Genomic DNA, 18,049 nt, shown 5'->3' with positions numbered 1-18,049 from the left:
CTTTTGTAATCATACATGTTTTAACACATCAAAGGATTGCAAGTGTGACATGGCAATGCAACCACAGCAAGCACGGTCGATCAAAGTTAAACCAGGAAGTCGGTCTGTAAATCGTGATGGATGTTTGAGTGACCATGTAAAACTCGCCCTTCGTTTTTTTTCTCGCAAATAAGATTGACGAACCTGGGCTTTTGTTAAATCACACTGATCCCCCAACCGCTCATGTTTCTTGCCCTCTTAGATCTATTTTTTGCAATGTGTAAGTACGGCATTAATACATATCAGCTGCATTATTACATATCAGCTGCATACATATGTTAAAACATGCAATCAGACAGGACTTATACTGCAATCAGACATTGGCAGAACATAAACACAGTCACTCTCACGTTCAGTCTCACACACACACCTAGACACACATAAACGTGTTATTCCATCAGCAGGAGCTACACCAACAGAAAGGAGAAAATGATTGTCTGTTTAATAAGCATGCACCCAGATACACATGTTCCTCGAAATGTCAGAGGAAAAATTAATATCTCTGGATTGGTTGTGGTGATCACAAGCGGTGCAGGGAGCAGAATGGCGCGCAAATGTTAAGTACATCAATTTATTATGTAATATTCCTGTATGTTGCATCATGTTTCTGATGGAGACAGGGTATGAATAAATGCATGTCTAACAGTAGAACTTATAAAAAATGCAATACCAGTGCTATTACAACTAATAACACCACAGGGAGAGCTGGGGTGGGGAAAAAAGAAACATTGACAGTCTGATGCCCGGCTTAATATCTAATATTTTTAGCAAGTCTTTTATCCTTCCATCCTTTGTCAAAATTATTTGTAAATTACAAAATAAAATCTACAAATGAAATGTATGTCAGTCTGACAGGGGATTTGATTTCCTGATGAAAATCTTTCTCACTGTCACGGTGGCCATCTGTGTGACTGACTTAGGAGGCCTTCCTTATTGAATCAAATGGAAACATGCAGCTGTTAGCCCAGGCAAATGGAACATGGCATTTTTTCTTTCCATTGCAGCCTTAGTGAATTCGGGCCCCAGGCTAGCTTTGTGCAGTGCAGTGTGGAGTGTCATTGTCTGACAACTTTAATCTAGGATTGGCTGCCTCGACTTTTTGACATGGATGGCCGAGGGCAAAAATCTAGCCCCCTTTTAAGTGCCATGGGCCAAATATGTTACACGCCGTTGAAAAAAGTTGGAAACACCAGAGGTACAGGACTCTACCTAAGACTTTAAAGATAGAATTTGACCATTTAACCTTATCTATTTGTATTTATCAAAAGTATGAGATGCCTTTTAAAGGCCTATAGCATTAAATTGCATTATTCACCTTATGCTCTTGGAAATCTACATATACCACTATAACTCCAGCAAATATTATCTAAGCCTATGTTTAAGGATAAAAAAATAAACATTATACCACATAACACTCGTGTAGAGTCGAAGCATTAGCGACGATACCGGACAGACAACGAGTAAGCAAACATGGATATTATGAAAAGAGTGTTTTCATGTTCAGGCAGTCACTTCAAAACAAACGTATCGTAGAATCCATGGAAGCAGCGACAGTAGCTGTGTTTGAAACCGTCCCGTATCACTGATATAGTGCACTATATAGTGTGTTCGCCATTTTGTATTGGTGTTCAAAAATCTCCATGGTAAATTTCATTCACTATATAGTCCACTATAAAATACCCACAATGCACTGCTAATTTGAGTGTTCATAAGACGTATCCTACATTTCACTCCTGTATACCACAATGCAACGCGGCCATGTTTTCCTGGAGGAGAAGAAGAAGCAGAAACTGAAAAGAAAAAATGGAGCAGACCTTTTGTTTCTAAACTATGGAAATGTAACATGCAATATATATATATACAACCTTTTACTGTCCTCCTGGGTGCTCGGTTTGTTTCAGGGATGTTTTAGAAGTATTTTTGTTTGGGTCACACAAATAACAGGCGCATCTTCTGATGCAAGTCACGCAACAATGTCTGAAATCTCGTTTGGGCATTCCCTATATAGTTCACTATTTAATAAACACTATATATGGAATAGTGAGTGAATTAGGGAGCGGTTTCGAACACAGCTGGTGTATTTCAACAGTTGTAAAAAGTCCCTGGAAGCAGCTGTGTAACTGAGCTATAATCATGTAACTGTGACAAGAAATAGAACAGACTCAATGTTGCTTCATATTTACTCATATTTACTCATGTTGTTCTTAAATGAATGAAAGCCAGTAGCTTTTGGATCTAGAAAGTCAGGTATAGCATGCTTTGGATAACAGAAATTTAAAGTAGCGTGTTTTGTCATCGTCCGTGAACAATAACTCTCCAGCAATTAGGCTATCCTATAATCAAAAATAATATTTTCCAGCAGCTGAGTCTCTGACTCAACCTCTGACTTTTTGGCATTGGTAGACACACATACAGTATGATATTCTACTTTTCTCAATTGTTTCTGTGCGACTGTTGGCCTCTTCATCCGTCCAGTGGCCAAATGGATGGCTATGGCGCCTTTGTATTTGTGTGTGAATGCACAGGCTCATTTGTGAAGGCAAATTGAATGATACATTTAAACATTTGGAGGAAATGCATTAAGTGCAGCTCCTCAGACTAGCAATTATATATTCCTCCCGCCATCTCTGATGGGTCATTATCATAATGTCTATTTCAGTAAATGTGAGTGTCTTCTACTGTTCTCTAACTGGTGTGCAGGATTGTCATCTAATACTAAGTGTGTCTCACTGAAAGCTTCAATGTCAGTGTTTTGTTTGAAGGGAGTGTATTGTTAGTCCTGTCCTCCTGCCCCTCGGTATCTAAACTTGATGCTCCAACACTTGTCACATGTCTCAAAGAGCTGTGTCATGAAAAAGCCCTCACAGGTATTGAAGAAGCACAAAGTGAATGCAGCCATTTGCATTTCAGAATCAACACAGAGCTTCACTTTGTATTTTACAAAGAGACGGAGAGGACATGAAGCATTTATTCTGTGATCACAAGGAAGTTTTTTGATAGAAAAGTATATTTATATGATCATGGTTGTGGCAGTTTGCTATGTGAAGAAAATGTCAGTAACGTTATGTCAAATCATGGAAGGTACCCTCTGTACTTTACTTAATTCTCAGCAAAACCTACTGTAGAGAAATGTCCAAAAGACGTGGCAAAGACGGTGGAGGTCTCGACTCCCAAAGAAAGAAAAAAACGTTAGTAATTCTGAAGTGGAGGTACTGCTGCAAGAAGTTAACAAAAATCGAGACATCATATTTAGTAGCGTCAGCAGTGGATACAAAGCAGCAAATAAAACCGATACATGGAATGCAGTTACTCGTGCAGTGAACGCTGTATCAGGAGGGCGCTTTACTAATGAAGTAAAAAAAGAAATGGTTTGATCTGAAATCTGAGGAATTTTTTATTAATTTCAAAACATAGTAGATAGCGTGATCAATCACTTATTATTGGACGGCAGGGTTCTCCATTAACATAATTGATGTGAATTGAAGGCAAGGCAAGTGTATTTATATAGGCCTAGCAAAATTCATACACAATGGCATTTCAAAGTGCTTTACAAATGAGCAGTAGTGTGTATTTATTAAAACAAACAAACGTATAATTATGTGTAAAATAATGAAAATAATTAGTTACAAAATGGAGAGAAATGTTACATTTTAAATTAGAACGGACGAAAATGGTATAGCTACTTGTTTTGAGCAAACATGTCAGCTCTAAATTGTGCGTAAGCGTGTTCTTGAGTGTGTGTAGATTCTGTTCTTACCTAAGAACGAATCCCAAATAAGAAAACATTGGTGAATGCCAGAATCTTTGTGAAAACTGCATGAGTGGGGTTTAAGAACACATTTGTTCTTAACGTTTGGTGAATGAGGCCCAATGACCCTTGATCAAAGCATTTCTCCATAGTGGCCTTAGTGGTCAGAAACTTATGTACGGAAGAGGATTAGGGCCACATTTTCTCAGAATTCTGAGAAAAAAAGTCTGTATTCTGACTTTAAACTCAGAACTCAAATACATTTTTTCACATGTGGCCCTAATCCCCTTCCGTGTGAACTCAACAGGGTACTTTCAAATGAGAATTGTTTGTCCTCTTTCTTTAACCACTCCTTTACTCCAATGCCATTACGTTTAGTCACAACCCAGCTTAACAACAGTTTGTTTTTTTATTATTTGCAGATGAGATTTAAAAAAAAATGATTATAAGCAAATACAGAAGTTATGTAATCCAAAAAAGTAAATCATCTTGATGTTCACTGCGAGGGATCACATTTGCAAGTTTCAATAATATACTTTTTCATTTAAATAACACATCAAAATGAATTGAAGCCCGTGGATGGGTGCCTGTAAAGAGAATATAAAAACACTTCTAAAACACAGCAGCATACTTACTAAAAGGTCAGCTCTGCTGTTAACTGTATGTGATTAAATGGACTAAAACATATAAAACCACTGGTATGGTCCTTTTTTAATACAAAAAAAGCCTTTGTGAAAGTACCCACTGGTCATATTCAATAGACAACATATTATACAATGAAAGGTTGTCCTATAATAAACTGTTCTATTTACAAGCTTTGGCCCTTGTTTTTTCCCTTTAGTTTTTTATAAAGTGGCACACCTCCCCCTCAATAGTTTTTGAAAAGCTTCATGTTGCAGCTTCAAACAGCATTGGCCCTCCACGATGTCAAAAGTGCTTTTTCTGTAGCACCTTTGACAGTGTCCTTGGTGGCCAACACACATGCTCGTTGTTGGCCATTAATTAGAGTAAAGCCCCGCGCCTCCCCTCACCATCTTCCAGTGTGTCAGAGTTGTTTATTTATCACAACAGGAACAATTAGGCAGCTGACAAGGCGGCCGCCGTTTGAAGTCCTTCGTACTACCTCCACTGGCTTAAAATGCAACTTAGCAGACACCTTGCAGCACCCTGCTGCTGCCTTGTAACCTTCAGCGGATGCCTTGGAATGCATTCTGTAGCGTGTTAGCGTATTATCATAACCAGATGCCCACCCCGCCGCCCACCTCTGCACATGTTTGAAAAATGAGGTTCTGTCTTGAATATTAAAGACGCCGAGGTTCATTTATTTAGGGCTGTGTTTGGGCCACCAAGGGATGCTCATTTGAATCTCGTTTGTTAAGCCGTCTATCCTTATCTGTCAGCATCAGAGGATGCAATTTCTCTCTTCCCTCCTCATCCTCCTTGTCTCCTAAATGGCAGGGATATTTAGAGGTGCTTGACAACTGAGGAATGCAAATCAGCAGTTGATGTTTCCTGCGTTCTTTTAGTTTCTTTTCGCCTCTCATCCCCACCACCCCCCACCTCCGCCCCTAACTCGGTCCTTTTAGCCTCTCTTAGAAGATGTTATTTGTGGTGCTATTTTCGTAACTATGTAGGAGGAAAGTGTAAGGGGGGAATTATAAAGACTTTATCCATATGTTTTTTTTCTGAACCTCAACTGCAAGCTTGGCAACAGCAGCCTCTTTATGTGACCTGATGTCTTCTAGAACATTAGCAGTCTGCACTTCATTTATGTAACCCTGCATCTTAAAATGAAATGAAAATGAATTCAATGATTATAAAAGTAATTTAAAAGAACCTGCAACCCCATCAGTGAGTTGCAGCCTCATATTGAACCACCTGTTTATAGTCAGTTTACTAGCTGTCTTTATTTATAAGGTGGGAAGCTTGTGCAGTGTAATCATTTTCCAAACTATAACTATAATCAGAAGCAGCATTGGGAAGCAGAGACTGAATTTAGCGTCTACTGAGAGAAAATGAAATGGTTTTCAGTGCCTCAGATTTTACAAACACAGTATCCGGTGGAAGATTCCCTGTTCTGACATACGTGGGGTGCCCGGAACAAATTAGTTGTTTTATCCTGTACTGCATAGTGTGTCATTGTTTCAATCATTCATCTCGGACACATTCATCATTGGGTCTGGGATGCATCACAAGGCCCTGATGGAAAGACAAGCAGACTTTCTTTGCCTTTTTTTGCCTACAGTAGTTTGATAACATCTATAAGAAGCATGCTTACGTTTCTAACTATTTGGACATCCGGAGGACATGAAAAAGCACAAACAAGTGCTCGGTTTGATTCTGTGTGTGTGTGTGTGTGTGTGTGTGTGTGTGTGTGTGTGTGTGTGTGTGTGTGTGTGTGTGTGTGTGTGTGTGTGTGTGTGTGTGTAGCCTGATAGTCCACCTTTTGTTAATTTAGGTGTGTGTGTATTTCTCTGTGTGTGCATGAATGAGTTAGTGTGCGAGTGCGCATGTGTGTGTACAAATTTTGCGCTGGGGATGGACATAACTAGCAGCCTCCACTGGCAAGCTGCCAGGTGTTGGTTTTGTAGCGATCATTTAAAATAAATCAAAGCCACTCAAGGCTTGCCATCAACTGCAACAATGGATGTAACCCCAAAGCAAAGTCTGAGATGTTATTACTGTAGTTTTTCAAATCAAAGTAGCTCACAGCTAGAAATTATAATTTTTTCGTTTTTCAGGCATAGATATTGTATGTGAAACAAGGAAGTGTAGCAATCTAAGTTGCAGCTGATGGCAGCCGTGACCAATTTTTCCCAGCCCACAGGCTTGTTGAGTTTCTCTGGTCACTCTGTTCTATTTATTCCCACGGACACGCATTAAACAGTTTTGGTCTGCCACTGGCTGCATGCTGCCACTCATTTAATGTTATATTACACCAACACAATTATTAAAGACAGGAGAATTACAGGGCACAACATTCAAAGAGGTTTTGAATTTATTGACTTCACTAATTTTTTCTGCAAAGTGTCCTGAGCATTGTCTGCAGTGCTTGTGATCTACAGTTACATATGTCTGCAGCTTATTATCATATAGCCCCCATTTCTATTGTTGTTGTTTTTTTGCATTCACCAACACCTTGTCTTTGTCCCATCCAGTGGTGAGTCAGAACCTGGTGACAGACAATGTGTCGGTGGTGGAGGGCGAGATGGCGATCATCAGCTGTCGGGTGAAGAACAACGACGACTCCGTTATCCAGTTGCTCAACCCCAACAGACAGACGATTTACTTCAGAGACATGAGACGTGAGTACCATCCAGCGTTATACATCACATTACTGTCATGTTTGAGAGTCTACTGTGGAACAAAAGGAGATGCATGAACATGAACTTAACAGGCTGATGGGACTATTGTTGTTATGCTGTTTTTATTTGGCCTTGTTTAATATGTAATTTTTGATTTCTAGTCAGTTTTGTTTGTTCAGAACCATAGACTTTATAAGAGAAGTGGACGTAGCCACACTGTAAAACTTTTCACTGTCAATTTACAGCAATATACTGGCAGCAGCTTTGCCAGTAAACTACTGTTTATTTACAGTATGCATATTGTTTTTAAATTTGAAGGTATTTTATTGTAAATAGACCGTTTCTTACTGTATAATTTGAATTTACAGTAATATACTGGCTGCAGTGTATTTCCACCATTTGCTTTATTATCCAAGACGCATTGGTATTAACAGTAAATACCTGTAATCTGTAACATTCACAGATAGTGCTGTAATATTATTTTATCCCAGAATGCATTGGCATTTACAGTATAATCCCGTGTAACATTAAAACAGTAAGACACTGTGAGATTTTAGCTGTAAATTTACACCAAAGGTTTATAGTGCACCCATTGGTTTGTGGACTACCGTTTTGAAGCCTTGAGTTGGGCTTTGCATTTTGGCCATCGCCATCTTGTTTTTTTTTAAGAGTCAGAAGTGACCATATTTAGACGAGAAGGTGCTTCCGTTATTCACATTAACTTTTATATTAGTTGGGATTCTAGTTTTGACTAGTTAAAACAGGCTTTAAACAAAATGTACTTACTGGAAAAAATGAACATATGTAACATATGCTGACCAAAGACATTTTAGGCAATTAACTTTGATAATTTGAAAACACACAGTGAAAGAGTCAAATTTTTAAGATGAAAACACGTTCACAGCTATTTAAATGTAAACAGTGCCATACATATTGCTTAGCCTCTATCCTGATTGACAGGTCGCCATGGTAGTGACTTTTTAATCACAGGGTAGCCATGCCCTAAAGCATTTCCTGCTCTATTGTCAATTTAAAAATAAATTAGACCAGAATTCACAATATTAAATAATTCTGTATTGAAGAAGATTTAAAATGAGTGATTGAGACCATAGACTCATTATGATAAAGTTTACTGAGGTAATAAATTAAGTCAGAAGTAGGGTCATTTTCTCATAGACATCTTTACAATCGGACTTCTTTTTACAACCAGTGCAGTTTCCCCCTGCTGGCCATTAGAAATAATGCCCGCTTAAGGCACTTGTCTATTGGCTTTACTTTTCAGACCCGGAAGCTACGTCCACTGTCTATGTTCAGAACACAGGTTGGTTCGTTCCACTACATAATATAATTAACATAATTGAAAATGTAGGCAGTTAAAGCTTAATTAGCCAGCTGGTGTAACTACAGGCCTAGCTAATCATCTTGAAATAATGTCTGAACACTCCCAAGTCGTAATAACAAGAGGTTTTCTCATTTCTCCCATTTAGCTGACATGGAATGAATGCAGCATTAGAACTATGAACGAATCTTCATAATAAAAGTTCAGTAGATTGTTTCATTTTGAACTAACATCATGCTATCAGGATGACTTTACATACACAGACATAAATATTTAATCTGAGTATAGTGTAAGACCATAATTCATCTTTGTAACATTTCTGAAACAACATGACAACTTGCAGAGTACATATTAACATATATGGCAAGAGTATTACACAATTGCAGTTTTGGAAGACAGAACAAAACATGAAATTGTCAGTAAAGTAGGCCTAGATTTGATTATACTTTCATTAAACATTCCAGATTGCCTTCATGTGCTTGATATAAAGTACAGTTGTAGCTGTTTATGAAACCCGTATCTATCATAGATCATCTAAGGGGTTATTATGAGGCTGTCAGAGGAGAAAGTATGCTAGCTGGTAGCAGACTGTCTGCTGCAAGAGAGAAATCATCCAGCTCTGCCGTGTCTTTATGTGATTGATATGGAATGTGTTTAATTATAGTCTGAAGCAGTTTGATGTGATTAGATGACATGGACATCAATCCCAGTGAGGTATTTATTTATGTCAGTTTCACTGGTTCATTTTGCAGGCATTCATAAAATTAGACAGACATTTGACATATCATTTACATTCGGTATAAATGTGGTCAAGCTGCAGTTTGAAGACAAAGCTGATAAATTAAGACAACTATCATAAAATGTGTAGTTTAACCAAATCATGTGATTGGATCCGGCAGTAAAGCTGTAAAACATTGATTAATATTATCTTACATTGCTTGTACATCCAGGGAGCTGCATTAAGTTTGACCCACATGTCTGCAGCAGGACTAATACAGAATGAGGTTAATACGCTCTAGCAGACATGTTTCCCTTTCAGCATGTCTACTTTAATAAAAGCAGCTAATATCCCTAAACATTTAATGACCTGTTATGTTTATTCTTATCCTGTCCAATTATCATGTCACAGCTCTAATTAGCTAAATTCAGCTGGACATAATCTGTTTTGTTCTCTGTCTTGCCAGGTTTTGGTTTCTTTAATTATGTTTTTTTAAGCCCCCAAGTGTAGAGTGTTGATTTTAACATGACCTCTGTAACTATATGACAGAAGTAGTATGTTGTAAGTTCAAAATACAAAGTTCAAGAACCTATGATTCATTAATGACTTTTTTACTGTAGTGTACAGTTAGCTCTTAGCAGCCTGTATAGTATCCCTACCCTGTCTCCAAAAAAAAGGTAATATACAAGTAATCAGCACTAGCAAATATGGTTTTGAATAATATGTCTTTGCAAATAACAAGCTAAAGTTTATATGTGTGCAACATGTGTGCACATGTTCACTGTCAATGTATTTCATTGCAACTACGGCATGATAAATGTTCACTATTCAACCATGGGAATCAATGCAGTGCTATTGCCACGCTAACATGAGACATCTCACATTATCACACTCAAAACAGTCAACAGACATTAACAACGGCGAACTGGTGAACATAGTGTAGCATTTACCAGGCATATATTTTACTCTCGAGATGGTGGAGACCAAAACCAGAGGCAAAAAGAGTTAATATTGGACAAACGTTCATAACGTTGATAGAAACATTAATGTTACTTTTGCTCTGTTACTGCTGAAAGTGGAAGTAGACAGTTTTTTATCCATAAGAACATAAGCTCAAGGCATATGAGGACTTGTGTATCCCTGAGTTTGTTTCAAAGTGTGCAGTTTGAAGTTTATGGATGAAAACAACTGAAAAAAAATATAAAGACAATGAATTTAAAGCATAAAATCAATACCTAGAAGTATTAGTTCAGGTTTAATTTGCTAATACCCATTCTAAAATGTCTAACGTTATTTCAATTTCATACCTCCTTAACATAACTACTGTTTGCACGCAGTTTGCCGTCATGTCCCTCACTGCTTTTTTTTAATAAATGTACATGAATATTCATAAGCTGCTCAACATAGTTATCTGCACCTTTCCCTGATGTTGTCATAACTACTGCATGTTGTTTGCTGCAGTTAGAGTACATTATTATTTACATGTTCAAATTTCTTTATGAGCTAAGACTTAAAGCGTGTGCACAAACATACTGTACATGCACTCATGACTTAGTTCTTTTAACATTCTGATCCACCAGACTTACTGGCTTCCCTGTGAGCGGGGTGATTGTCAGGCCCTCCTCCACACTCACCATCCCTCCCTTGCCATGTTCAGCGCCTTACAAACATACCTTTTACATACTATAGGAGGGCAGGGCACTCTTGCAGAAAGCTTTCGTTCATATGCTAAACCGAGCCTGGTATTTATCTGCTGTGGTGCCGAGCCGCAGTGAGCCGACTCCCACAAGCTGGCTGTCAAGGGCAAGGTGTACTTCTTTGAAGGGGGGCTCCTTGATCTCATCTGATCCCTCCCAGGCATCTTCGCCGCAGCTGCACTGCTTCATTATGACATGGCATCCACCAGGCAGCCTCCAAAACAACATTTCCCACTTCAAAATATCACATCTGCCATCTCCGTCTGAATCCACAGTGGTGGATTATGTTTAAGTGTGAGATGGAGGGCAAGAGTGGGTAAAGAGGCAGAAAAGAAAGGCATGCTTTAAAACTGACAGCAGTTACATACACAGACTTGGTCATCCTACTGTTAGCCTACACTTCATGTCCACCCAAAGTAGTTCTGATGCATTCTCTGAGCCATTTTATTCAATTTAGTTATTTTTACTCGACTACAAAAGTCAAAGAGATTCAGGACATGGATGTGTTGCGCTGCGTTTCATTCTACCTCCCTATCTCCGTGACATGCACTTTAAGTATATTGTAATGTTAATACCCTTGTACTTTTACTTGTAAGGGAGTATGTTTACACTGTGGTATTGCTACCTTTAAGTAAAAGATCTGAGTACTTCTTCCACCACTGATGAGATGATTAGAATGCTGGGTCGCCTTGTTCACCTCACGCTAAGCAACAGCAGTTTACTTCTGTGACAATATGACAGACGTGCCGCTTTAGTATGAATTATTGTTTTCGCTATTGTCGTATACACAGATGGTGATGTTGCCATGGCGCAATGACCTGTTTAATAAGTGAATACTGTTGTGCTAGATGTAGTAAACACACAGCTGGTACGTTGTAGCACAAACTGCCATATGTTTTGAGAAACATTTTCTGAGACACAAATCATCCTTTAACAGCTAATGTTATGTCTGTGAGATCACCAATTTTAACCTTTTTTGCATTACTTTTATTATCAATTACAACATTGCAAACATGGAGTGTAGTGATTTATTTGACATAAAACACCTTAATTATGACTGATGATATCACCCAAGGTTTTTGAAATGCACAATTCATTCCTAAGTGTTAATAACTCACAGAGTTTGTTAATAGCATTACCAAATGTCTATACCTTGCAATTTAAGCTGATATTTTAAATACTCCCCCTAGGAGATTTCTTTGGCTAACCAAACCTGAATTACACCTCTACCGCTTACTTCCAATCTGCATAAGTGTTTGGCCGTGTAGCATGAATAGGGTTGACGAGCAAAGATGCAGCCTTTATAATAGTGAGTGCAAACATATCTCAAATCTATTTTGCGAGAGCACAGGCACAATCTTCTGACCCCACTCACTTAAGCAAAGTATCTTCTTTTGCAAATACACACCTACATGGTTAAAAAGGCTCAAAGGAGCACGTGAGTGCTCATGCACATGCGCTGCCCTAGTTCTCCTGTGGAGGAGGAGAAGATTGCCGCTTCTAGCAGTGGGTGATCTGTCCACTAAAGGTTCAGGGTAAAAAGGCTTTATGTGAAAACAGATTAATGAGGCAGCGTAAGGAAAACATATAATGTAAAAAAGATTCCCACGTGAAGGACATGGTTAGACCTTGCAAAGAGACTACATTTGACCTGATTATTATTATTATTTTAATGAATAGATTTAATAACTATTAAGCTTACTTTGATAAATTGCATTACTTAAATATAAAAAAAACATAACAGACTTCGTTATTTTAAGTGTTCTCCACTGAAAATGAATAGTGACCCAAGAGTGATTGAATAGTGATACATGTTGAATAATAATACTTTATTACTCCCGCAAGGGAAATTACAATGTAGTTGTTATATACATTACACACAGGTTTGAATTACACACACATGCTCAGTACCTATACATGCACTAATGGAGAGCTGTCAGTTTGCAGCTGGACAGGCACCGTGAGCAGTTGGGGGTTTGGTGCTTTGCTCAAGAGGACCTTAGCAGTGCCCTGGAGGTGAACTGGCACCTCTCCAACTACAAGTCCACCACCATACTTTGGTCCTTATGGGGACTTGAACCAGCTACCCTCCGGTTCCCAACCCAACTCCCTACAGACTGAGCTACTGCCATCCCAAATCATGAATAGGTAGCAGTGTCTCACTATGTATCCTTGACAATCATACATTTGGTATTCTACACCCAAGCCAAGTGAATAAAAGGAATAATACCAAAGTTGATAACCATGTCTTTTGGTTATTTCTGAGTCTGTTTTTGCGTGTGACCAGGATTTCTTCTTTACAGTTGAAAGGGGTCTGTAATGTTAATGTCAAGTGGAAACACAGCAGAAGTGGAACAGGCTGGCTGAGATAGACCAGTTTTTCATCTCACTCTTGGCTTTGAGTATTTCAAGCAGCTCCTCTTGTTGTGCATCTGTCTGTATGAGAAGAATTCTGTTGGATTTATAGCTGGATTAAGCACTTGTGATCAGAACCCTTAAAGTAATAGGGTCCTGATAAATCATCATGTTATCATGTTATCGTGTTAGTGTTGCCAAGTGATGGACATCAAGCAGACATGATGAAACTCCTAAGAAAAATATCTGCAGCTCTTGGGCAGCAAGATGATGACTTTCTTAACCAGTTAGCAGTTTACTTCACCTCCTTGCTGTTTGATACTGGGCGGATAATGCAGCGCATAAACACTTTGCTTAAAAAAATGGTTTTCTTAAACCAAAACAATGAGCTAAAAGTGGCTAAAAGATACAATAGATGGATCTGCAGAGTTGATTTATAGTAATTTTCAGTAATTTCATAAATGTTAATAACAAAAATATAGTTGAACGGAGCTTTGAACCAAGAAGGGAACCAAGGTGACAGTGTACTACTTTCATGATTAAAATATGAAGAATCTTTATATTTATACATACTCTAATATTGCACTACATCACTTTGACAGTAAGTGAATCACTGATGTATATGTACTGAGACCAAACTTATCTTTCTACATATTGCTGCTGGTTTTTCAAAGAACATTTTTAATCAAGCAAAGCATGGTAAGTATCATTTGAAAAAAAAAAAAAAAAAAAAAAAAAAAAGATGAGCTTGAATGAGATAATGTAAGATTAGATTTCAAATTGATCCCCATGGGGAAAGAAGACGGTTACAGCAAATAATAAGGATGCATCTAAAACAAAAAAAGAACATAGTATATGGGAATGAAATAAAAATACACTGGGAATATAAACATTATGCTCCAGAAATATTTTAATGAAAACGTTATCTTGTTAAATGAAAAAGATCACATGATTGATAATATCATTATGAGTTGAAAAATGACTATTGGAAGATTATAAAACTCTAACAGTGCAAACAAATAGATATATAATACTAAAAGAAACATGAGAACAGGCAGTTCTTTGATTACAAAAATCTGTGCTAGAGAGATAAAAGCCCTCATGAGTCTTAACTTCGGAAGCAATGCTAAATGTTCCCATACTTTGGGTTTAGGTGTTGACTAGTGATTTGGAAGCCTGGACTTCACCTAGAGTGGGGAGGAGGTTTTTTGTAAGAATGTAATTACCCCCGCCCCACCTCATCTCACCCACTCTGACACCCAATAAAAAACGCTGATGTGCTCCTCTCAAAAAGTAGCAGCAGCCACTAATCACAATTGATTGCAGCCACTTAGGCGAGGCACACTCATCATCTGCAGCTCTCTGTGGATGGGAGTCATTCTCGGCTGAAGATGGAAAAAAAAAAAACAGTTTGAATGAAATGCAGAGAAAGAATGAAGGTGAATCAAGAGAGGGAAAAGAAAAAGCAAGATTAATATAAAATCATGCAATCAGCACAGGTGAAATAGGGGGAAAAGAACCATTTGAGGATGTGTTGATCCCAATTTCCTTTTTGCTTTGTATTAAAGTTTATTTTCCCCACAAGACTCACCCACTCTAATTTTTACATTTCGTGGTGAGATCATGGCAGCTTGGAGCATAATACAGTTTGCACAGCCTGTTGTGAGACTCATAACCAGAACCAAACCGAATCTGCGGATTGTTTGTACAGTTTTCAGCGCTGATCCAGAATGTGTTTTTGCTTTTAATGTGATCGACAACATTGATTGAAGACAACAAAGAAAATTTTAAAATCTGCGGAGATGTCGTTGGAGTTTTGCGGACCGTGCAGATTCCTTTTGGGCCTTCTCATGACTAACTTTAAGTAGGAGATAGTAGTAGGAGATTAAATATTGAAAATGTTCAAATACAGAACATCATGTTTTTGCATTAGTCATCACTTTGTAATAGGCATAGATTTGTAAAGATGATTATTCAAGTGATCAGACAAACAACTTTGCCCTTTAATGTATATGCTATTTCAATGGAAAAAGGTGACAATATTTTATGGTTAATGATCAATAAATGGCAAAGTTATTACATCGATCAAATTATTTATCAAAAGTAAAATGTTTTTTTTTCCTTTTCTGTTCTTCTGCAGAAAATCCTCTCAAAAGATTAACACAGTGTTATCCGTGGTAAAAGGATACTCAAGTCCTCAACGCCATTTTTCATTTGGTCAAACACTTAAAGCGACTTGCTTTCCTGAATGGTGACCTCTTTTACCCGTACCAGTTATGACTGTGAGACATTATGATTTCCAGCTCCTCCTGTCCACATGCCAAAGTGTCCTTGAGTAAGACACTAAACCTCAAATTGTCACCGATGAGCAGGTCAGTGCATTGCACGCCATCTCCGCCGCCATCGATGTGAGTGTGCGTGTGTGTGTGCGTGGGTGAATGAGAGGTTTTGGAAAGCACTTTGTCCTTCTCAGGTTGAGAAGTGCTTTCTACGCGCAGCCCATTTAGTATTTAATTTTTTAGTTTAAGTATTTTGAGTGCTGAGTGGTAATGTGATATGGGACGTGATTCCATGACTACAAGGTATAATGCAAACATTAAAGAATCAGGTCTGATTTTGTTCAACTGTAACCTAATACAATTCTCACATGCTCTATGTATGTTAACAGAGTTATTGGTCGCTGTAATCATTCCTCCTCTCCATACCGGCTGCAAAGCTATAGCTACCTTTGAGTGCCTACACTTTAAAAGATGGGGGGCAAAATCCACGGTCCTCAATCTGTAAAGGATGCATTTAAAGGTTCAACTAAAGCTAATATGCTTTATTAGTCTAAGTTAGCCAAATCACATGGGTATCTTAGGCCTTGGAGTCATGTTAAGGTTTTTTGCCACAGTGTTTTGTCCCTGGAACAAACCTACAGTACATGCAACTGCCAGCATGACTCCCTCCAATTGTTGTTTAGCAAAACATACTGTGTTTTTGCACTAAAGGGATTGTAACTTACACTGCACTAATGTTACACTATCGCCATATGGCTCAGAGAGGGGTGCACATGTGTAACAGGTGTGATCTTGCGTTGCGTTGTGTTATATAGAGACACCACAGGCCAGTATTCCCAGTTGAGTTGTCCTTTTATTCTGATAACAGACAAACCTTTCAGACCCCAAACATCCACGGCAGTGATGTTACTAGTAGATATATGGAAGCACACGTTACCACACACACATAAAGACAAGTAGATGGCTAATTTAGCTAGCAGCATAGCCTACATGCCGTTTTTCTCAGAGCAGAAATGAGTATGTAAATCCACAATTGCACTTGATCATAGTCTATAGTTAACTGTCCTAGGTACAATATACATCAATATAATGAAGGAAAATTAACAATATTTTAAAATAATCTGCACAGTGTCATAAACATGACTTACTCCTTAAAAGGGTTAATTGAACTGGGAAGAACGTAACATGCTCATTCCCTTAAAAACAATTGCACATGTGGCCGGGTTCGCTCAGTTGGTAGAGCGGGCGCACATATGTAGAGGTTTACTCCTCGATGCAGCGGCCGCAGGTTTGACTCTGACCTGCGGCCCTTTGCTGCATGTCATTCCCCCCTCTCTCCCCCCTTTCATGTCTTCATCTGTCCTATGTAAATAAAAATGGCCCAAAAAAATATTTTACATAAAAAAAATTGCGCATATATTTTAAGAGGCAGAACACTAAACCAAAGTACACATATACACTTACGGCAAGTGGAAGCATCAATATTCATGTTACACATGCACAGTATAATGAACATAAATGCTTAGAGTGCTAAAAGAATACAGAACAATAGGGTAAGTAGTAGCAGTAATAGGCATGACCAGTGACACTGCACTCCGTAACTTGAATAGAAAGAGAAAAAGGTTGGACTTTCACCTTGTCACCTACCTCACAAAGTCTCCTTCTGCTGTACTGTCTTGTCACTGCTTTTAAATTAGCTTCATCACTATCAGCCTTAAAAACTGACATATCAGATAATTTACAGCCTTTCACAGTTTGGACAGACTTCTCTTCCAAAGACTTGACTATCAATTACTTTTGTCAGACATCTGCGATGTCCTCACGCAATCAGATATGATGGAACAAGAGGAGAAGAACAGGGCAAAGAGAGCGTGAAGCTAAAGGTCACTCTCTTTTTAGTCCAGAGTACACAGAGATAAGTGAAATGTACTGCGCAGTGTTGCCCAGCTCACCTCATCTTTGCCAGGGCCACTACTTTTTGTGTCTGAAATATACCACTGTGTTCAACCCTGCTGTGTGAAAGAGGCTGTTCTTCTATGAAGGTAAATATGGTGCAAAACGTGAGAGCTTGTAGAATACAATGTGAGAACTTGCAAAACAAAAAATCTGAACTTGTATGTTAAAATTTGCACTTGTAAAATTAAAATTTGCACCTGTAAAATTAAAATTTGCACTTGTAAAACTAAAATTTGCACTTGTAAAAAATATTCACACGTGATCTGAATTTGAAGTCACAAAAAGAAAAAAAACACGAGAGCTTGTAAAAAAAAATCTGAACTTGTACATTGAAATTTGCACTTGTAGAAAAAATATTCACAAATGTGTAGATTGATATTTACATGAACACGACAGCTGCAAACTTTTTTTTTTTTTACTCCGGTTCATTTTCCATCACAACCACAATTCAGTGATTACAACCTCTCGAATCTGTCCCTGTATGCGCTCTCTCGTATCACAAAGTGGAGAATCTGCGCCTCGACTTTTGCAACACTTGTTGCGATACATTTGGTGCAAAACTAATTCGTACCTGTGGACTTAGGCGGTGGAGCTCTGAGCCAATAGAACGGGG

At 38.3% G+C, this 18,049-nt stretch overlaps 1 protein-coding gene across 3 annotated transcripts in view; it reads left to right on the top strand.

The window, feature by feature from the left end:
* Positions 1-18,049, top strand: part of cadm1a (cell adhesion molecule 1a) — a 411,265-nt gene that overhangs the window by 303,278 nt on the left and 89,938 nt on the right. For all 3 annotated transcript variants that reach the window (XM_028595123.1, XM_028595124.1, XM_028595122.1), the window contains one exon: positions 6,946-7,092. In XM_028595123.1, coding sequence (XP_028450924.1) covers positions 6,946-7,092 — 147 coding nt within the window. The remainder of the gene's footprint in view (positions 1-6,945; positions 7,093-18,049) is intronic.

The sequence above is a fragment of the Perca flavescens genome, chromosome 13, assembly GCF_004354835.1.
Source record: "Perca flavescens isolate YP-PL-M2 chromosome 13, PFLA_1.0, whole genome shotgun sequence".
Lineage (NCBI taxonomy): Eukaryota > Metazoa > Chordata > Actinopteri > Perciformes > Percidae > Perca > Perca flavescens.
This window is presented reverse-complemented; position numbering and strand designations above follow the sequence as displayed.